This window comes from Sinocyclocheilus anshuiensis, unplaced genomic scaffold, assembly GCF_001515605.1.
Source record: "Sinocyclocheilus anshuiensis isolate Anshui unplaced genomic scaffold, SAMN03320099.WGS_v1.1 scaffold584, whole genome shotgun sequence".
Taxonomy (NCBI): Eukaryota; Metazoa; Chordata; class Actinopteri; order Cypriniformes; family Cyprinidae; genus Sinocyclocheilus; species Sinocyclocheilus anshuiensis.
The window spans coordinates 309,503-332,572 of NW_015557089.1; the positions used below are offsets into that span (position 1 = coordinate 309,503).

Genomic DNA, 23,070 nt, shown 5'->3' on the forward strand with positions numbered 1-23,070 from the left:
TGTTTATGCTCAAACAGCAACATTACACACTAACTAATGTTAAAAAAGTGAAATCGCAATCAACCACCCCTTTAATGCATCCTTGCTGAGTTAAAGTATTCATTTACAAAAATGTTATTGACCCCAAACTTTTTCATGAAAATTGCTCCCAAACTTTCATTAATGTAATGCGTACAGATTATTTTTAAATTTCTATTTTTCTCAATGGCAGTTCTCTTTAGATCATCATTGTAGTAATTTGATATTTATTTATTTGCTTTATTGTTTTTTTATATTATTGAAATTATTTTTTAAATATTTAATTGTTTAAAATATTTTATTTAAATATTTTTTTTTTAATATTTTTACTTTTAATTATTTAATTCAGCATAAATCCAGTAAATAATTCACGCACACACACACACACACACACTAAAGTGATGCTGAATTTTCAGCATCATTCCTCCAGTCTTCAGTGTCACATGATCCCTCAGAAATCATTCTAATGTGCTGATTTGCTGCTCAAAAACAAAAAACAAATGCAACAACATTGATAAGATTTTTATTTATTTATTTATTTCTGAAGGATCATGTGACACTGAAGACTGGAGTAATGATGCTGAAAATTCAGCTTTAATCACAGGAATAAATTACGTTTTGAAATATTACAATAGAAAACAGTTATTTTAAATAGTAATAATATATTTTACAATAATACTGTTTATATTTTTATTATAATATTTTTATAATATAATAATATATTTCACAATATTACTGTTTCTTGTATTTTGAAAGCAGCCTTGATGAGCAGAAGAGACTTCTTTCAAAAACATCAAAAAACGTAATTATTCCAAATTAGTTTGCAAAGTAATATATAGTTTTAAACATGATACCTAACACTGTTGCTAATTAATTTCAGTTTTATTATGCAAGTAAACAACAATTTCCTGAAACTCATTTTTAACCCTAATTGATACCCATAATTAAATGCACGCAGATACCAGCACAGATGTATATGTGTTTTTTAAGTGTTGTTCTCTGCTGTTTTTCCCCTCCAGATGAGCGGCTCCAGTGACGGGGGTCCAGGTGCTTCACCTCCTCCTGTTTCAGCCCCTGATTGATCCCGTTTTCTGATTGTCCTCCTGAACCATCAGGGCACGCGTGGCCCTCTGGGACGCCGAGGGAGGAAACTTCAGAGACGAGGTGAGGAGTTTGATGCTATTGGATTGAGGATCACTATTACAGGGAGGGAGAAGATGAGCAGAGGCACAAAGAAATGTCATTCAGCCTCCAAAAGGAAGCTTTAGTCTTTCAGAAGGGTTGTGTTGATAAGCAGGACATTCAGTGGTGCCTTTCACAGTTTGTTTTGCATATAGTGAATGGGAAGGCAGTTTGTACATGATGTGTGTATGAATGGGCTGTGTGCTCAACGGACTGTCGTGAATGAGCGCGAGGGACATACTCCTTTCACGAGACGAATGTTTAATCACTTAACACTCAGATCTCTGGCATTAGACTGCCTGTGCTGAAAACCCTCATTGTCACTGATTGTAGGATTGCTGTGTAAGTTTCAGATCTGCCCGTGTGACTCACTCTCATAGACGCGTAATTACAGGGAGTAAAAATAAACCCACGCACCTTTTGCGATGCCGTATCGATCCAAATAATTGTTAGGAGGGACAAAAATCTGTTAAAACTGCATTCACTTGAACATTATATAAGCCATGCACAGTATTTCCTGTTGGAACAGGAAGTACGGGCCGAACATAGTTGAAGGTCTCCAGTATAGTCTTTATTTTATGTCACAGCTGTGAATCATCCTTTACTACTTGATGTTGCTGGTGAAGTGGCAGCAGGTGGTATTAAAAATGTAAGAATTACTCATTGAAAAACCTATATTTGTGTCATAAGACTGTGTTGACCTTTATTTGGAGAATGCTCAGTTAATGTATTACATGCATATTCATATTCAATGCCCAGTTGTCTTGGTCAATAAACACTTCTGCCTTAAAATAGTCTTTTTTGTTGATTTTATTTATTTATTTATTTTTGTTTTTGTTTTGTTTTTTGTCTGGCACATGCTGACAAAATATATACTGTGATTTTGTCATGTTTCTCGGCAGTGATATTTTAGTATCATTGAGAAACTTTTTTTTTTTTATTAATGTTACATTAATTAAAATGTTTACATTTTTTGTTTTCATTTGAATTTTAGTTCAAGTTTTAGTAATTTTGTTGTGTGTTTTGTCATTTTTAGTGTCTTTTTTCTTTTCTTTCTTTTTTTGTAAATATTTATAGTTCTTATTCATTTTTATTTGTTTTAGTTGCTTTGGTACATCAAGGGAAACTAAATAAAAATGAGAAATGTTGTCTTGGTGACTATCTAAAAAAAAAAAATATATATATATATACTTTTGCAGTAATGCACTTATAATGGATTTTTTTTTGTGGGGCCCAACATTATAAGTTTAAATGTAAGACTAGAAATAAATAAATAAATACAATTTCGAGTAATTTCATTAAAGGGGTCATATGATGTTGCTAAAACGAACATTATTTTGTGTATTTGGTGTAGGCGGCGGCGGCAGCAACAATACTGCAGCGAGAATAAAAGTTACGCCTTCTTTCCTTGCGTGAACATTTGGGCGGCGTTATGCAAATCTTCCCACATAGTGAGGTAGATATGTGGGGGCGTGTTAGAACGAGCCGTTTTAGGTAGACGTGGCTGACTCTTAACTTTTATAAAGAATATCTCTTTGGATTTGAGACTTTAGTCTTTGCAACTTTACAGATCTTCTTTATGCACCAAGACCTTGTAACACTCCAAAGAGAAAGGAACTCCCGTATTGTGAGTTCAATGGATTATTGGGCAAAAAAAACAAAAAAAAAAAACAGGATGGAGACTTGGTTCTATCCATTGGCTGTTGATTGAATTTTGAAATGTGGGCATTGAACATGAACTGTGGATTAAACATTATATAAGGTAATATATATATAGAGATAGATAGATAGATAGATAGATAAACAAATAAATAAATAAAAGTAAAAAATGTACATACCTGGGCGAATCATTTGCAAGACCTATAATATGCATTTACAAAATAGATATGTCATTTCATTTCATTGATTGATTTAAATTCCATGCCAACTTTGAAGTTGCGTAAAATATTTTTTTTTTGCCTAAAGGGTCATATCAAAGACATCTTATTTAGCTTAAATCTTAACAGGAAAGAAAAATCTTTAATGAGAAAGTCGCTTTGTTTTTTTATAAAATGTTTACCTCTCAAATATTAATAATTATTGCAAACACTGAAAACAAAAGTCATCTTCAAACGTATTAAATAATTGGTTTGCCATATAAATCCCACTTTCCTCTTTACTCAAGATTTGAACTGTGTGCTCTGCATACCTGTTTGAGTCACATCACCACACTGCAAAAATACACTCAAATCATTAACAGGTCACCAAAAAATTAATTACTAAACCACTTCATCGCCTTTGATCTTCTTTTTTTGATCTTGGAGAAATGTAAGCAATTATACAAACCTTTAATTTTGCGATGAACCAGACCATGTTCACAATGAAAATGACATGAAGTATATTACAGTAACAGAATCGTTGTGACAGTTTTGCGATTTCATCAAGGGTGTCAGTAGGAATGATCAGGTCTGACAGTAAGGTGTTAATGTCTCGCTGCAATGGATACACTTGACTGAGATTGTGTTTTTGTCATAAAAGTTTAATAATTAGGCCTAAAACATTGTGAAAATTGTGCATCTTTTTGTATAAGATTAGTCTTCTTGTTTACATCTTTCCTCAGTAAGTTTACTTTTTGTTGGCTGTTCATTACATAAACTGTGAGATTCTGTTTGGCTCATGAATATTAATTACAATATGGGCGGGGCTGTTTGTTTGCCTGACCAATGTATGATGAGGGGAGCGGTCATTATTTTTGCAATTCAATTCTGGTGGTGCAGAAATTACACACTTTGCCTTTAAAATATAAGATTATGGGCCAGAAAGTGGTAGTTGTGCCTCTTTAAATCAGACTTGATGGTATACTACAACTTGGTAACGAAGGGCCAGTGTTCTTGTTAACTTAAAACGAACTGAAAGTTAACTTAAATAAAACTGAAATAGATATCAAATGAAAATACTGAATCTGAAATAAACAACTGAAATATGTTGAAGCACCTACTTGAATAAAAAGCTGAGGAAAATATATATAAAGTAAAATGAGAACTGAAAATATAAAAATAAAACCTAATTCAAAATACTATAATGTTAATACAACACTGCCAAGGGCAAATCCAGGTGTATAGGGGAAATAATCCATCATCTCAAGAACGTTTTCATGATGAAAACTGGATGTTTTGTTTGCTATTGCAGTTTTCTCTTTCTCCATTTTTCTTTTTACGTTCAGAATATTTTACAGGCTTTTGCATTGCCTCTGGCGAAGGTCACAGTGGCCCTAAATAATTATGAATAGCTTTAGGCTAAAAATGCACTCTAGTTTCTGTTGAATGGGCTGAAATGAATTTCAGTTTCCTCTGAATTCAAGTCCAATTTTATGTTTTTTTTTTACCCCAAGTACATGGCACAGAGCATGTGCTTTTATTCGCATGCCAAGCCCACTGGTGTTGAGCTCCCACCACAGTCAAATGGCCATCACCATATAATTACCGGCTTCCGTTTCCAACTGCTTTGTCTCCAGATTGCCTTTAATTGTTGGTGAATTGAAATTATAATTGATCTCGCTGGGTGTAGGAAGTTATCGTTGCATAATTACTCTTGTAAAGTATCCGTCTCAGGCCATGGACAGTCAACAGGCTGTCATTACACACACCCCCACCCGCTCGGGACAGAAAACCCCGCCTGCAAGAATTTGTTCGTGTTTGAGCAGCTGCTGCGAGGTGTAAGCTTTATTCATAGACTGCTTTCATCTCTGGCGTCGTTGCATTTGGTGGTGTGATGGCAAACCGCCACTCTCGGCCCAGGTTGCGCTGGGATAGTAAGATAGAAAGGGCGGCTGATGTGTCAGCATGTTATTATAGCAGAGTTTGTTTATTATACACATGAATTTTGGCTATCACTATTGAGATTCAACTGTACTAGTCTCAAGGGGCTTTTCCTCAGAAATGAAAATACACCGTCTGAGTGACACAACAGAGACTTGTTCAAACAAAGTGTGATGTCTTATTTTAGATTGCTTATTTTAACAGCCCACTGCGCAATGGCTTTTTAATTAGCTTTTGAGCGGATGCTAACCTTGTAAAAATGTAATGTCAATGTTGACAGAACAGGCAAATCTTCTAATGACTGTGTGTTGGAATTAATACTGCATAATGAATGCAGAGAAAAGCTTATTTGAAGATTTGATTTCTAACGTAAGCATATTAACCTTTCATGACAGATGTAGCGTGAGATTAGAGATGGTATATATGCATCTAGTGAACCATTTAGTGTAATTTCAACGGCCGTTAAAGGAATAGTTCTTTGTTCTGTTGAACATTAAAAAGATATTTTGAAGAATGTTGGAAACCAAACAGCTGCTGGTAGCCACTGATTTCCTTAATATGGAAAAAAAAAAATACAATGGACGTCAATGGCTACTAAAAATAGTTTGTTTACCAGCATTCTTCAAAATATCTTTTGTGTTCAGCAGAAAGTAGAAATTCACACAGGCTTGGAACAATGTGAGGGTGAGCAAATGGTGACACAATTTTCATTTATGGGTGAACTATCCCTTTAAACACACCAAAAATGTTTAATAGTCAAATTCCTAATGAAGAACTACACCACTTGCAAAAAGTTGCTGTTACTATATAAGCTGCGTCAAAAGAATCCAGTAGTGACTGTCTACTTTCATGACGCATTCCTCAAACTATTACTTTTTTGTATATATCTTAATATTTTGCGAGGAAGTAGCAATGTAACGTAGCAACATAGTGTGACATACAGCGACATATTTTGATGTAAGTGATACAAATTATCGGAAAGGGAAAACAAAAAAAACTTTGATGGATAGACTTTGTTCTATCCATTGGCTGAATGCAATCTGAATGTGATCTAAATGTAAGCTTGCAGTCAGTTTTAAGAAAGGGGTAGGGTTTAAGCTGACAAAATGATTGGAGAAGTATGGCATTCATCAGAGAGAAGTCTGTTGTTTCTCCGGAAGATCAAGTTATGATATTTTGATGAAAAATTACAAGGTCAAAAAATATTTTTAAAATGAAACCTGCATAGAACAATTGTTCCCTATAAGATCTGTAAGATGCATTTTGAAAATACATGGGGTGCATTTCTATGTAATGCTGACTTAACATATACAGTTTTAATACTTATAAGCAATTACTGTGTCTGAAGTCTGATTCAATTATGTCATTCACAGTATTTTTTGCTTGGAATCAACTTTTGGCAAGCTTCAACTCAGAAATTTGATTTTAAAGAAAATTACTGTGAAGAAAATGAATATTGCTTGTCTTATATTACTGTTGCTGCCATTTTATGCAAGCAACATTGCACTGGAGGTCATAAAGTACGCTGATTTTACCATAGTTAAGGGGCTTTGTGTCATGGCTAACCTTAACAACACATCTTACCCATGATAAAATCACTGCAATGTAATGGCCTTGAGTGGATTATTGCTTTAATAAAACACACATTGTACAATTAGGGCTTAGTTTTAATCGCTGGTTTATTTGAGGTGTTAAGTTCAAACACTTTTCAGGTCTAAAGTTCCAATTTTTAAAAGAAAACAAAACTGACTGAATTGTTAGTCATTGTCACTATCCCAGCATTCACACACTCCGCTATTAATGTTAATGTTGTTTCATTTCACACAGCTGAGAAAGAACAAAAGAGACTGGATTACGTTAATACAGTATTGTTTTTATTCCTTTGTATGGCATTGATGAATAAGACTAAAACAAGAGTTGCATTTATGCCAAGGCTGACAAACGAAACCTCATGTGAATCCAAAAACCAGACCTCGGATAATTCAAGCATCTGAACAGTTTTCGAACCATGTCCGGCTATCGTGGAATTATCGCGGTGAAGTGTGACAGTGCGTGTCATAGCCACACTGTGTCGTTTCATATAATGTGTGAAAGGGTGGTTATGTGTTAGGCTTTGGAATGGGAAATATGGATATAATATAACATATATATATTTATGTATATATATTATACATAGCATGGTTCATAAATTGCGAGAGCATCATTGTCCTTGTCTTGGGTTCCGCCTTTGCTGATAGCCCTTTCCCAACGGTGGTTTATTTAGGGCCATCTATGAAGCATGACATAAGATACCTTGCTGAAATGTTTAATAGTCAAATTCCTAATGAAGAACTACACCACTTGCAAAAAGTTGCTGTTACTATATAAGCTGCGTCAAAAGAATCCAGTAGTGACTGTCTACTTTCATGACGCATTCCTCAAACTATTACTTTTTTGTATATATCTTAATATTTTGCGAGGAAGTAGCAATGTAACGTAGCAACATAGTGTGACATACAGCGACATATTTTGATGTAAGTGATACAAATTATCGGAAAGGGAAAACAAAAAAAACTTTGATGGATAGACTTTGTTCTATCCATTGGCTGAATGCAATCTGAATGTGATCTAAATGTAAGCTTGCAGTCAGTTTTAAGAAAGGGGTAGGGTTTAAGCTGACAAAATGATTGGAGAAGTATGGCATTCATCAGAGAGAAGTCTGTTGTTTCTCCGGAAGATCAAGTTATGATATTTTGATGAAAAATTACAAGGTCAAAAAATATTTTTAAAATGAAACCTGCATAGAACAATTGTTCCCTATAAGATCTGTAAGATGCATTTTGAAAATACATGGGGTGCATTTCTATGTAATGCTGACTTAACATATACAGTTTTAATACTTATAAGCAATTACTGTGTCTGAAGTCTGATTCAATTATGTCATTCACAGTATTTTTTGCTTGGAATCAACTTTTGGCAAGCTTCAACTCAGAAATTTGATTTTAAAGAAAATTACTGTGAAGAAAATGAATATTGCTTGTCTTATATTACTGTTGCTGCCATTTTATGCAAGCAACATTGCACTGGAGGTCATAAAGTACGCTGATTTTACCATAGTTAAGGGGCTTTGTGTCATGGCTAACCTTAACAACACATCTTACCCATGATAAAATCACTGCAATGTAATGGCCTTGAGTGGATTATTGCTTTAATAAAACACACATTGTACAATTAGGGCTTAGTTTTAATCGCTGGTTTATTTGAGGTGTTAAGTTCAAACACTTTTCAGGTCTAAAGTTCCAATTTTTAAAAGAAAACAAAACTGACTGAATTGTTAGTCATTGTCACTATCCCAGCATTCACACACTCCGCTATTAATGTTAATGTTGTTTCATTTCACACAGCTGAGAAAGAACAAAAGAGACTGGATTACGTTAATACAGTATTGTTTTTATTCCTTTGTATGGCATTGATGAATAAGACTAAAACAAGAGTTGCATTTATGCCAAGGCTGACAAACGAAACCTCATGTGAATCCAAAAACCAGACCTTGGATAATTCAAGCATCTGAACAATTTTCAAACCATGTCCGGCTATCGTGGAATTATCGCGGTGAAGTGTGACAGTGCGTGTCATAGCCACACTGTGTCGTTTCATATAATGTGTGAAAGGGTGGTTATGTGTTAGGCTTTGGAATGGGAAATATGGATATAATATAACATATATATATTTATGTATATATATTATACATAGCATGGTTCATAAATTGCGAGAGCATCATTGTCCTTGTCTTGGGTTCCGCCTTTGCTGATAGCCCTTTCCCAACGGTGGTTTATTTAGGGCCATCTATGAAGCATGACATAAGATACCTTGCTGAACCGCCCCCGAAATGTTTTGCATAGACGCCAAGTTAAATTCATGCAAATGAGTATGGGAAAGACGTTTGAGAAAATCTAAACAAGACAAAACAAAAACATTACGATAAAGAAAAAAATGACAAACACGAGTCAAGGTTACACTACATCTACCAAGTGAGTGAATCGTGTGAGTGGTCACATTCAATTTTTAGGACTCTAGGTTTAGAAAAATAAGTGTGATTATTTCTATATTAAAAAAAAAAAAAAAAGAAGTCAGTCCACGTAATATACTCCGTGATCGAGCATAATGGTTACTGTAGCTACACTTGAAGCATGTTTATGTGTAGGTCTTGCTATATGTGTACTTTAGCATTTTCAAACCAATATTGCTCTTCTGCAACACTGCCTGTTTTTATCACCATCAACAAAGAGACCTACGCATTAGCTATATTTGCTAGTGTGTACGTGTGAGGGGCCAAGTCAACATACAGCATTAGTTTCCGACAAGGGCAGTCACCATGCATAGTAGTCATTTTATGCCATTAGAAATGGTGAAAGAAACCCCCTGAAACAATATTGTCCATACTCAGCCATAGCTAGCCAAAGTTTTGAAATGAATTTGCTAGCGGTTTCATATTTTGGATATTTAATCACGCCAGAATTCACCGTGGCACTATACACTTCCCATAGAAAGTAAAGAAACTCACTACTTAAACCGCTATCTTGTTTGTGGTTACTTAGACGTGTATTTTTCAGGACGTTTGTAACCATGATTGAATGGAAGAGATTTGAAAAGATATTTTTTTTCCTGCAGCCGTTACAGAAAACCAACAGTAACTGTAAAAGAAACACTCCGCACAATAAATAAAATAAATAACATTTCAAAACGAATGTGAACAAAACGTAAAAATGTAACGCAAAAACAATGCTTAGATCTGTTGTCATTTTAAAAACATTTCCTTTTTTTCATATTTTGTTTTAATACATCATTTAAAGATTTCTAAAAAATCAGGAAGTTGTATACAGAAGCATTCACAGACATCATTGTATAAAAACTGATACATAAGAGATTAGCATCAGTCAACAGTGTTCTACGTTATAAACTCTTTGCGGGAATATTTCGTTATCAATAAATAAGAGCAGACAATAAACGTGTAAAGATTTCGGGAAAATAGGAGATTAGGAATAGTCTATGGCTTTAGCGGCTACCTCGCCCCCCCCCCAAAAAAAAACCTTTTTCAAATTTATGCGATTATTTTCCTACAGTTTTTCAGGACAAGCTATTAAACCAAAATATACACCGCTACATCAGGCTAGAAGAGAAGAACCTTAAAGTATTCCTCTCCGGTCGTTTTCTCGGAAACAAAGGAGGTACTCGGTAGTTCCTCTTCAGTAGGGCGCAAACTTCTGCCTCTCTGGTTTCTTGATGCCATTGGCGGAGGAGATCTTGGCGGTGTAGGAGGCCAAGGTGCTGTGGGCAGGGGCAGCAGGGGCCGAGAGTGCCAGGAAGGGGACGGATTTGATTCCCAGGAGGCTGGAGAGGGGAAGGGTATAGGGGGCGCCCAAGATTGGAGCGTGGGGCAGGCCGCCCATCGCTGCCAGGGCTGCGGCAGAGGACGATGCAGGGGGAGCAGTCTGGGTGAAGCTCATGTTGAGGTCTACAGGGGTCGACATGGAGGAGGACTGGGCAGTGGATTTGGCGGTCTCTAAACTGTATGAGGGTGGGAAGGAAGGAGGTGGAGGAGAGGAGGGTGGAAGGACAAGGGAGGGGAACCGGATGGAAAAGGGTTAGAAGGTTAAATAAAAGACATGTTAAACAAAAATTGAGATAAATAAAAAAAGAAAGAATCAAAAAACAGAAACAAAAAATCATAAGAGAGGTGTGTTTTGCTGGTGGTTGCAACAGATTATTTGAGGGGGGACCTTGGCACTCATGGGAAAGGAGCTGTTTAATTCAGGGTGATGGCTTGGGTAGGGGCTTTGGGAAAAGAAACAAAATGATTTCAATTTCAGTAGCATTTCCTTTATCTTTTATCAAATCGTCAAAAAGATGCATTTACACTGAGTACCATGTTGACAAATGCATGTAATCAAATGTGCTCTGCCATTAATGTATATCGCGGGCGTATAACTGATTTCTCAGGACATTATCAAGTAAGGGGTGTGTTCAATATGCAGAACTCTCTGATGCAATGCATTTGAAATGAGACTTCCGTCTCTGAGGAAGTATTCTTCGAGAGTGACATTGATTGGGGGTGACGTCTCCAGACTTGATCCAGGACATGAATAATCATGTTTGGTTTTTAATGGCTTCATGGAGCTGACTCATTAAGGAAGTATTCTGATGCTAGAGTGCCTTCGGTTGCTCTGGGATCGGCATTTGTTGCCGTCACTTGTCAAAAACCAAAATGATATTAATTCAACTGATGAGAAACCACTAAAATCAATAATATTAAGACAGAAACAAAACAACAAAAGCTTTCTCAAAATATCTTGAAACCAACATAGTAATTTTTCCATGCAGGATGCCTGAGTAACATTTTTCAAATAAAATAATGAGGGGCTTCTCAGAATGAGTTTGACATTCTGCACCGGTCTGCTTGTTGAACACACCTGAGACAAGCATAAATATTTCATTCAAGACCCAATTATTGCTCTCTTGTCGACTTGCTGAGTCATAATATGCTAGAAGAATTAATATATTATTTTGCACGACACTGCATCTGTTAGAAATCTTAATTTCTTTGCTAGCCAATTCTGAAATGCGGGAATAAATAAAGAAGCCACTCATTTGGAATGGTGTCCAATTCTGTTTCCTCATTATTATTCATTAATGCATATGCTCGGGTCCACAGAATAAATTTGAGTCGTCTTTTTGTCACTGACTTGAACTTTACTAACAATATTGGTTTGAATTGTTCAGATTTATTATGAGTGTTTTGCTAATTCCTTATGTTAATTGAACTGACGTTAGAAGTATTTTAATAAGCCTGGGTAAAGTACAAAACTATTAATTTTGTTACATTAGTAAATGAAATTTTGCCCCAGCATTGATGGAGAAGTTTTTGCTGAGGAACCGAGCTGTCAGGAAATTTACTGCTTTCTTGCCTGACACAACATTTGATCAAATTGCAACTGCATAGATCTCGTGGGAGAAAATTAGTCTTTCTATGAAGCAGCCAAAATACTCTGCCTTTAAGCTCTAACAAGCTTCTGGCTTGAAACTTGGCCAATCCCTCAGCCTGGCTTCTTTCTACCACATCTCCTTGCTTTGTAGTTGTGGAATGCTTTTGCTCAAGAGTGCTTCTTTTGGCCAGCAAACTCCATAGTTTCCAAGGAAAGGCCCCTGATTGAATATTCCCAGAGGTTTTGACAAGGTCTCCTACTTCAGGGTCCTCTATAGCATTATGGTGTAAAATATGCCATATAAACACGTGGTTAAGTTCAAACACCCTGGATCTGTTATGTTGGGATGGCTTCCAGTGCTTACCAGGATGTGATTAGATACTGGGCCAAGTTGATGCTGATTGGAGAGCCTGTGATGGTGACATGTCGGTCACTAGTGCTGTCCATTTGACTGCCGATCTTGATCTGAGCTCCTGACACCTGGCGAATCTCGTTGATTTTTGTACCCTGTCTGCCGATTATTGAACCAATCAGCTGTGAGGAAAGAAAAGACCAATCAGTTTAATAAATATATATATATATATATATATATATATACACAGCTATTCCTTGGCACTATTTCCGTCTAAGACAGGGGTGTCCAATCCTGCTTCTGGAGGGCCAAAGTCCTGCTAGAAATCCTGAAGAACTTGACTAACTGGTTCAAGTGTTTAATTGGGGTTGGAACTGAACTCTGCGGGACAGTGGCCCTCCAGGAACAGGATAGGACACTGCTCGTGGTACAAAATCGCAAAATAAACATTGACAATATGACCAATTTAAAGAAAATAAACTCTGTTGTTCATACTCCACATCAAGATAATTTCCCAGGAGCTTATTCAAATGCAATCCATAAAATCATAAAACATGGTATACAGTCCTACTGCCCAAGTGAACTCTCTGTTTAAATCTAGATTAAAGACACATCTCTTTGGCCAAGCATTCAAATAATGCATCTCATAATCTTGTACTGCAGTTATATCATCAAATGCGCATTATTACTCTTTAGCTTGGGTTAAACAAATCAATTTTGCTTGGTTGGAACAGCAGCTACGCTAATTATGTCTCTATTTGTTTCTCTGTTTTTGCCGTAACTAGGATTTACACAAGCTTCAGTCTGGATCCAGAACACCTGAGAAGAGGTGATGCCAACCCCTCAGAGGACCTCAGATGATGCCAACCCTGAAACAACATACAGAACTACCAAACTTTGCTATAAGTTTGATTGCATCATATAATAATTGATAATTGACCCACCGAACAGGCGGTCAGTTTAAACCAACAGCAGCTGGTGAACTAATTCATCCTACTGTGGCAGCATCAAGTTTTTTTTTTTAATCTGAGGGTGTGCAGCACACCAAAAACCTGCTGGATGAATCCAGATGGGGTTACTGTACCTTCTGTAGAAGGTGTCCACAGCCTGAAGGAAGTGGACCAAGGGGGTTGGGTGACCTTAGGGCTTGTTGTCTAGCTTAGACAATGATAAAGTGGAGTGACCCCAACTGGGACGAGTTAACGGTTTGTCATTCAAATGACTGACAGCTAGTCTTTTTGTCCACTCCACATCCCAGCCCCCAACCCCAACTTTGAGTGTGAGTTGGGTTATGTGGGCAAGAATTGCTCCACAAAGCATTCCTTTCCTCACGAGTCATATGAACGTCAAAGCTCCTGATTCGTCACACCGCTCTCCCTGGTGCCCAGGGGCTATTAATGGCTCAGCTGATTGTGGCTAAGTGCTTGTAGTTGACCGCCAGGTCTCTCTGCCACCCTGACGTAAAGGATTCCAGCATGTCCTCTGCACTGCACCACATATTTGCCCACTGATATCCTTCATTTTTAGAACTCTATGAATTATCCATCCTCAAGCAATATATCAACGAAACAAAGTATTGACACCCACACAACCTCCTCCAGCCGTCAAGTTTACCAGTTCCAAACAAAAACTTCAGTTTAGTCCGTTTTATTGATTTCTTCGTATCCATTGAAATCAAGTTGCAAGCTAGGGGTCAAATCTGTCTGAAGCGAAAAACAGGTATTTATACCCTAGTCAAGCTGGAGACAGGTCTATTTTAGGTGAATCTACTTAGTTTTGAAAGTCTGGGCAGCATGGACACATCTCCTGCCAGCTAAAACTGGTATCACTGATGGTCTCTTCCACCTCTCACAGGGCAATCTCTGAACAGGTAGCGTTATGGACCAGCTGCATCTGCTGCCACTGCTGCTCTCGAGCACTGATCTGATCCCAATCTAATTGTGACGTGTTTCTGCCGATTTAAGGGGATGGTTCACCATGGAGAAACTGCTCCTCTAGAGAGAAACCTGATTGTGAATGATAAACAACTTAGTCTGCCAGGCGTTTGATGTCTGTTTGATGTCACCTTGCCTTGGAATTGCATCGCTGTAAGGGAATTTCAATAATACATGCTTTCCATTGCTCTGTTTATGGCTTTATGCAGGAATATGAATGTACAAGCATGTTAAATTAGCCCTTGATTGGAAAAATGGGTGAAGTTCCTTTGAAGTTTATCATGTACGCTGAGGTTTAGAAATGAGGTCTAGCACCTAATGAATGCATTCAGGAAGTCAAGATTTATTTGAAGCTGGTGTCAATGTACACTACAATGACTCAATACGTTTTTTTTGAAGATAAACTGTTGTTAACTGGTGTGAGACACTGAAAATGGGGAAAGTCAGACAATACACAAACTTGTCATATGTGAACAGCACTGGTTTTACTAAAAACTGCTGCCTTAATTGTAGATTATAACTAGTTTGGCATAAGGGCTTAAAATAACAAAACAATGGGAGCTGAATTATGTATTGAGTATGGTCTCAGAGTCCATGGCTGGGCCCTTCGCCAGTCGATTAATCCTGTGATCTCAGGGAGACGTGGAGGCAAGAGGGAGCCCCAGTCAGCAGGCATGAAGGGAACGTCTCGTTGGCCCCTGGGGTGCGGGGTCTGTACCACAACCTAGAGCTCTGACAAAAGGCTCTGGCTTTATTTACCATCTCTGTTTTGACAGCAGAGGAGTGCCAAGCATGTCAGACGCCATGACAGGATTGAACTGGATCTTGTGAAGCTCTTCTAGCAGAGCAGGGGGTGGACAGATAAAAAGACACAAGTCGGTCTGTTTGAAAGAAAAAAAGTTTCTGGATTTCTGCATGGCCAAAGTGTGCCATGAGAGGTGCTCTCAAAAATGTTAAGAACCAGGCTTTCTAGACAAAGCACTTAACTAAAGTCTAAAACAAATATCTGACCATTCTCAAAGATTTAATAATGTCTTCATAAACAACATAAACATAATCAAGCATTATTACTAAAGCAAAAGTGCTGCTGTACGGAACATCAATGAGTAGCATGAGTAATGTGATACTTGCAAAAAAGACATTTTTGCACTTACGTCATTTGGAATGAGAAGTTCTTGTGATGCTGTCTGGGAACTGGACTCGATGCCTGTTGGAAAAGGGATAGGTACCAAGTTAAACAAACCATAGGATAATTTGCTTGCTTACTTTTCTCTTTCCCTTTCTTTTTGTTCAGCATTTGTGTTCTTCCAAATCTGACAGAAACTCCTCTGAACTTATGTGGACAAGAGAAATCTTAGGATGTGCTGTTTTCACCCATCATGCACAGTGCATTTTCTTTCCCCCTTTACTCTTTTGCATGTTCATTGTAAATGACAACCCAAAGGAAGAACAGTGAAATAGTTCAAGTTATTTCTACACTGATGCGATGAAGTTGCAGCCCAAAACCAATTTTTAACTCATTTAGACCATTCAAAAAGACAAGGACTGTACCAAACCAGTGGCATCAAACCAAATTGCAATCTGTTTAATTGGATCAACATAGCAACATTAGCTCAACTAATGGCATGAGTTTGGGGAGGGACTACCTGAAATTGCTTTTGAAATTATGTATGGTGCGTAAATCATAAAGGTTCTTTATCCTTGCAACCCTGGAACAAAAAAAACAGGTTATACCAGCCTAAAGTGGTCAATCACAAGTCCCCATTAGCTTAGTCAGGGTGGTTTACCAGGATACCCTCAACCCTCATATCCCGATAGTCGCTAGTCCAACTGATCAACCCCTTAGACTAGGTTACCTCACAAAGTACCAAATGTATAACCCTTTTAAATTGGTCTACTATAAAAGAGCCTTTTAGCTTGAACATAGGCCTATTTGTGACCCAAAATTATCTTTTGTGGATCAACTTTATGCCACTAATGCTCTGTAGCGTTCTCCTATCTGTTAGCAGGATGCTATCACCTAACCGCTAATAACTGGCACAGAGCTAGCCTGTTTCTCTTTCCATCTACTTCCTGTCTCAGCAGGAGGACCAGACCCAGCAGTGCTTCCCAGCCCAACAGGGGCCTATTTAATAGACTGAAACATTGCCTTGACTGATGAGCTTTTTACCTCAGACATAATCGAATTCCCCAGCCATATCATGATAGTATGTGCTCTTGTAGTTTTAGCGGCAGGGGCAACTATTACATTTTTTTCGACCACTCAATTCCTCAAAGGGGCTTTTTGATTCTCACATTTGCACCGAAAGTGCTTATTTACCATAATATTCAACAGTCTGTTGGCTTTAGAGGGCTTACACAACAAAACCTTTGACAAGTGTTTGGAATCTTCAGACAACTTGAAAGACATCACTGAATAACTTGGGGTGGCTGTATAATTGGATGTCTGGTTCTGTGCAAGGAAAAAAAAGTGAGGGAGCAAGAAAAGGAGAGAGTCCCTCCTTTTTCTTTAGCTGGACATTTGTCATGGCTCTGAGAAGCCCCAGGAGCTGACTGTGGAGCCTTGTAAAGCTTGGCCCCATTTTTGCAGCTGTAATCTGCATGTGCCGTATGCTCCATGGAGCTCAGGTGTATTACCTTGAACTTGGGTGGCCTCTGGATCTTTGGGAGGTCTGTTTGAATCCATGTACTTAAGCTTGAGTTCTCAGGTGGAATTGTTACATCCACTCTCACTGTACGCAAAGATTTAGTGCTGCTAAAGCAGACTTGTGCTTCTGGGTAAATATGAGGTGTTTTCGAGTTCTTTTGAGTTCTCTCTATAAGAAGTTTAGACCTATTAGAAGTAGATTAAAACTTAACCGAGTGGAAAAATAACCTAATATTTGCATTCACACTGTTCCTGGCCTTTGAAAACATAGTCAGATCACCTCTACACCATTTTACTGATTCCTGTGAACCATTAAAAAGGGGAATCCTGTTTGTGTGACCAAGGTGGTAACAAGTTGATTACCGTCTAAGCCAATGTCTAACCCATAATTTTTGTGATCCCAACCATTATCTTCCTCTTCAAAGAAACCTGGTTTGGCAAAACATACCAGACAGAACTTGGGTGGCTGTGGGTTGAGCTAAGGGGGCAAGACCCTGCTGCATGGACAACTGGTGCAACTTGGCCAACTGTGATAAAAGAGAAAGAAAAAATGGAGGGAAATGTAATTTAATTTGGATGAAAGGGTTTTATTATTCTTATCATAATACACAGCTGAGAATTGAACCATATACTTCATTCACAAGTGTAAAACAAGCTAATTTACTTCACAAAAACTCTGAACTAATGGAAGTTACACAGTATGAAGGTGGTTTTCAGAAGTTCTCTCTAAAGCTTCTTACCTCTGAGTGTGGAATGCCGTATTGGTTTTGTACAGTATAAGCCTGGAAAAGAAATAGTGAGGAGTGTTATGCATCTTCTACAGAATCTCTGAATCCAAAAACAAGTGAAGAAGCGGAAACAAGTGATAGAAGTGATCACCAAATATTTAACAGCATATAAATCAAAACTGCCTAATGTTACCGAATGAAACGTCGAACACACAAATAACGTTAACAAACCCTAAACATTGAAGGAGTTTGTGCTTCTGTGCCTTTAAAGTCAACACAAAACCAGAATTTTCTAAAATGAACATTTCACCCAACATTTCTTTTCTCACAAAAATAAATGGGTTACACATGCCATTTCATGTTGACATTGACTTCAATATGTTATTGGCTAATTACTTAACATGTGAAAACTATCAGTGTGGTTCACAGTTGTTCATTGAAGTGGGAAGAGTCACTAAATTATGAATATGAGTTGATATGTAATTATTGGTATATACTGTATCTATACAAGATATATACATACAAGCCTAGAGTTGTTTGCTGGTCTTCTGTGGACTGTTGGCTGATTTTAAAAGGTATTTGGGCACTTGTCAACTGGTTAGGCCAGAACTAGGGGGTCTCTGACCCCTCTAGATCACCCTCCCACCTTTATAACTCAAAAACTTTCTAAAGGGGACAGATGTGAAACTAGAAGATCTCTGAATCAAGGCTTGTGCATCAAAGAGAATGAGAAGCCAAATAGCCAGACGCAAAAGCTACAGAGAACGCTGCATGCTCTTCCCAGAGGTTCTCTTGCATAAGCCTGTTTAAAAGTTTAAACACGTGGAATAGAGAAGGAGAGAGAGAAACCGAGGGAGGATAAAATGGAAAATAAAATAAAAAGATCAGTGATACAGAAATGGCAGTCTATGTTGAGGAGCAACCCTAGTTTGTGTCTCTGGTAGCCAAGTTAATGAAAATGATTGGTCACAGCTCTCAAGGCAAACATTGTTTGGGAGGAAAACATGACCCTTCTTTGTCAGGACGGATTTAGCTTCTCTCCGGAGGTGAGCTCAGAATTTGCTACGTGACTGGCACCCCTTACCCTTCAATGTCTCTGATAGTCTCCCATTTTGTTTTGCTATCTTTATTGTTTGTCCTCCTTTTCCTTTTAAATTTGTGCTTAAATTGTTGAAAATACGGCTTACTTGCTTCCATGGAACACAAAAAAGGGGTTTGCAAACTAGAAGGTCAAGCTCAAAAAAGGACAAAATCGCAAACTAAGACGTGCACTACATTCCGAGACTTCTAAAGTAATACAGCAGCTTTGTGTGAGCAAAGTCCGCAATTTAAGTTCAAACCTGACAGTGCATCTGGATGTCATTTGAATGCAAATGAGATTTGAGAGCCGAGAAGATTAAAGTTGGCATGAAATGAAAATTCACTATATCTATTTTCTAAATGCATGTTCACAGTTGGATCTGTGTTTTTTTATTTATTTTTTTTTATTTTGACCTTGTAATGTTTAAATCAAAATGACTTCTCTTGTGACGTATACAGGACTTCTCCAATCATTTAGTCCACTTAAACCCGCACATGCAAGCTTGTGTTCATCTTCCTCCACTTTTGCATGCAACACCCACATCTCAACATTCAATAAACAACCTATGCAAAGAATGAGTTCTGTGCACTACATTTTTTTCTTGTCTGATCATTCATTTCACTTGGATGAACATCAGAATACAAACGACATGACACTTCTCTCATTGCATCGCGATTTTAAGTAAATTATTATTGATTACTTAAATTTTGTTCTATTTTTGAATTCGAATCTTTGGAATATAGTGCATAAATCATATGGACCTCTTTAATGGCAATTTCTTTCTGGAGCCTGATAGCTTTCAAAAAGGTTAGTAGCAAAATGGGAATAAACTGGAATTTCATTTGGGTGAACTATTACTTGATTTCAAAAGCTTGGCAATATACATGTGCCTACCGGGAAAGGACTTAGGGTAGTAAAAAGGAGGCGGAGCTTTCATCATTTTAGTCATTTCCTTATTTCTTTCCTTCCTGTCCTCCGAGCTCAAAACGCTCGTAAATAATGTAGAAAAGCATTAATCTCCTGGCTGAGCCACTTAACGCTGCGTAATCCTTATGCACATACACACATACGTGGTGCCTTCATTAGCAAGAGTCGTGGTGATGTTGTCAGTCCCGTCTCCTGGCAGACAGCATTTATCTTCGCTCGTTTAAGAGAATGTCAGTGCTCGGGCCTGACACCTCGTCCTTACAGCTCTCGAGGTAGAGTGTGTGTATTGGAAGGTCACATGGTTCCCCTTTTTAGCCTTCACATCAGCATTAGTCAGAGGCGGATGACACTTAAAGGAACAGTTCACCCAAACATTTAAATTCTGTCATCATTAATTCACTCTCAAAACACAGGATGATTTCAGTAATATTTATGCGGTTGTTTTCCATACAACGAAAGCAGACAGTGACAAGGGATTGTCAATCTCCAAAAAAAAAAAAAGGCCATACATTTTGTCCATAAAACTTCTAAAGTCATAAAACAATTTTGTATGAGGAACAGACCATATTTTAGTTGTTTTACTGAAAATATGTGCCCTCCGCCGTAGCTCTCAATCCCACCTGCATTTTCAAACCTGGCATATTATATGCATCATGCCAGCAAACAGTGACAACAAATGCGACTGGTTCTCACGTCTCAAAAAACAAACCAAATGTTGAGCACAAATTTGCGCTTATGTGTATAAAACCAGCTTAGACATTCCGTTAAACATCTGTTCTGAGTTTCACAGAAGAACGAAAATCATACAGATTTGCAATTACATAAGGGTCGGTAAATGTTAATTTTTGAGGAAATATTCTTTTAATACACACTTAACAGACTTGGCCTTGATATTGTGTGTCTCCAGGCTATGATAAACATTCTTTCACCAATGTGTTTAACTGCTGACTTGGGAATGGGAGATGGGTGATGCTATCAACTGTTACCGTTAATCTTCATAGTAAAACTTGCACATATACACTGATAACAGTCTGCCTAGAAGACCTGAACATTAAGTCGAGAGATTATCAGTCATTCACACCATCATAATATCCTCAAATTAACTTCTCACAGCAGCAGAGTATCCTGTAACTCTGTAACATCCAGAATAAATGTTTCTCACAGAAAAGTCAGTGATAAGCACCTCATACTGTTAAAAAAATGATATTTTTTCCACACTGTAAATTATACACATCAAAGCAAAGTTGTTTGCAAACTTGGAGAGTAAGAAGAAAAATCAACTTCAATTTTGGTAGCACTTTATTTTACAGTCCTGTTCCTCATGTACATACTATGTACTTATTATAGTAATTACAATAACTAGGTAATAACTAGTTACTAAGCCTGAGCCTACCCCTAAACCTAACCCTACCCCATGTAGTTACCAGCTATTACCAGAACTTTCTTAGGTAGGTACATTGTAAGTACACTGTAAGTATATGTAAGTACACGTACTGTAAAATAAAGTGCAACCTAAATTTTGGTCAGTTCCTCGCACAAAATATGGATGCATAAATTTTGTAAAATGGTGCACATCTTTTTGAGCTCATAATTGTATGTATAAGAGCTACATGAAAATGTAGAAAAGTAAGTGTTTTGGGGTAAACATTTCTTTATTACCAAATATTTAAGTTTGTAAATATAATAGGACCGCAGCCACAGCCTTGGGGGACACCCTATATTTAATACCTGTAAAGTTTACACAAATGTATAAAATCAAGTCAAAACTCAGTTCTCAGCAAAAATTAATACAATTGCAGTGGGTCAAGGGTAAAGCCATGCCTGAATGGAACGTCAAGTGGAAAAACAATCTCATGTCTAAAAACATTAATTGCTGTATAGTCTCGCTCCCTTGCTCAAGTGGGGAGGACACTGGCTGCAACATGCGGCAAGAGGAATGACAGAGGGGAACAGAATTCCCATCTCCATGCAGGGGTGAAAGAGGCAAATAAAGAAATAGTGGGAAGCATGGCTCCCTATATTATCCGTCATGGATAAATTATACTCACTTGCTGCAGATCCAGCCCTCCCTGAGTCACTGAGAAAAGCGGGTGAGACGCAAACTCTGATGTTTCGAAAACCTTAAAAAGGCAAATAGGGGACAGAGACACAAACCAAGGCTTCACTGGCATGTCATTAGTCTTACAAATATGCATATTTCGCATATACATTAGCGTAAATTTTGCTGTTACTGCTGTCATTACAATTAGGTGTGATTTGAATACAGACAGAAAAGTGTTAATGAAGAAAAAAGATGAAGCAATGAACATTAATTTCATTATTACACATTTATCTTACTCATCATGACAGACAGGTAAATATATCAAACAGATGATGTATCATAAGTGCGCACGTCATAGTTTCTGCCAGTCCGCTTAATTATACCATTGGTAAATGACTTCACAACACTTTTAATGGTGTGGAATATTCATGAGCTTGACTGATCTTAATGCTACTGTTATTCATGCTTAGGAGTGTTGATAATGAATAGCCGTGTCAACATGAATAAACATAACGGCCTCTCTACTCTCTTCTGGAGACGTGTTAGAGAATTATGTGAAGTGAATAATGGAGCAAACGATAGATTAAAGAGTGAAACAATAGACCTTAGTCAGGGTAGACGGCATACTTCATTTGATGGGGACGAAAACGAGGCTGTGAAAGATGGAAGCACAGTTTGTTCAAAGGCCATTAAATCCGACAACTTAAGTAAGAATGGTTTTACGAACAAATTTAGTCAAAGCACTGAAAATATATCTTCCGACAAAACTGGGACTTACGAATGTTTTTTACACACAAATTTGTTTCAGGTTTTGAATATACTGAATATACTTCCATTCCAGAGTCTCATTTTCATTTGCGTCAAATGCCATTCACACTGAATAAGGTCCATTGAGGCTGTAATAATTTCTCACAATATGATACTGGCTGGATGACAGATTTATAACGGTGTAACCTAATAAATGGAACTAAATCTTGGATGTATTTATACATGTTTGCAATACTTTGTTTAAATGACTTCAGAGTTAATGAACACACAACAAACAGGCTTAAGAAATATTTACATAGACTGTAAATATAATATGTAAAAACATAGACTGTCCTTACCAATACCCTTCATTGATGGACAGATGCGTTTTGTTAAGGAAATAGAGGCAGCATTCTGTCAGCTGTGTGGCGCTTTATTTTCATAAAAAAATAAAATATTTCTACTATATTAAGTCAACTGAATATTAAGTATTTTCAGTGCACACAGCATATTTACAGGTGGGGTTTGTGTTTTTGGAGATGTTAATTGGATCTGCTTGATCCCAGCACTAATTATGAGGGTTATATTTGAGACTATTGAACCTTGTTCACGCAGGCTTTTTTTTTTTTTTTTTTTTTGTTTTTAAATAAATTT

General features: G+C 37.4%; 1 protein-coding gene across 4 annotated transcripts in view; it reads right to left on the reverse strand.

Moving 5' to 3' along the window:
• Window positions 1-6,849: 6,849 nt before the first annotated feature.
• Window positions 6,850-23,070, reverse strand: part of LOC107677040 (poly(rC)-binding protein 4-like) — an 87,061-nt gene continuing 70,840 nt past the window's right edge. Inside the window, exons 9-15 of one of the 4 annotated variants that reach the window (XR_001632797.1) lie at window positions 21,677-21,748; window positions 17,633-17,674; window positions 17,341-17,419; window positions 15,400-15,452; window positions 12,324-12,493; window positions 8,846-10,544; window positions 6,850-7,289 (exon numbers count right to left, since the gene is read on the reverse strand). Coding sequence is in view for 3 of the 4 variants with exons in the window: in XM_016471830.1 (XP_016327316.1) it covers window positions 10,223-10,544; window positions 12,324-12,493; window positions 15,400-15,452; window positions 17,341-17,419; window positions 17,633-17,674; window positions 21,677-21,748 (738 nt within the window). In the remaining variant the exon portion in view is untranslated. Of the gene's footprint in view, window positions 7,290-8,405; window positions 10,812-12,323; window positions 12,494-15,399; window positions 15,453-17,340; window positions 17,420-17,632; window positions 17,675-21,676; window positions 21,749-23,070 lie in introns of those variants that run through there. The other 3 variants (XM_016471830.1, XM_016471832.1, XM_016471831.1) reach the window with 3 other exon arrangements.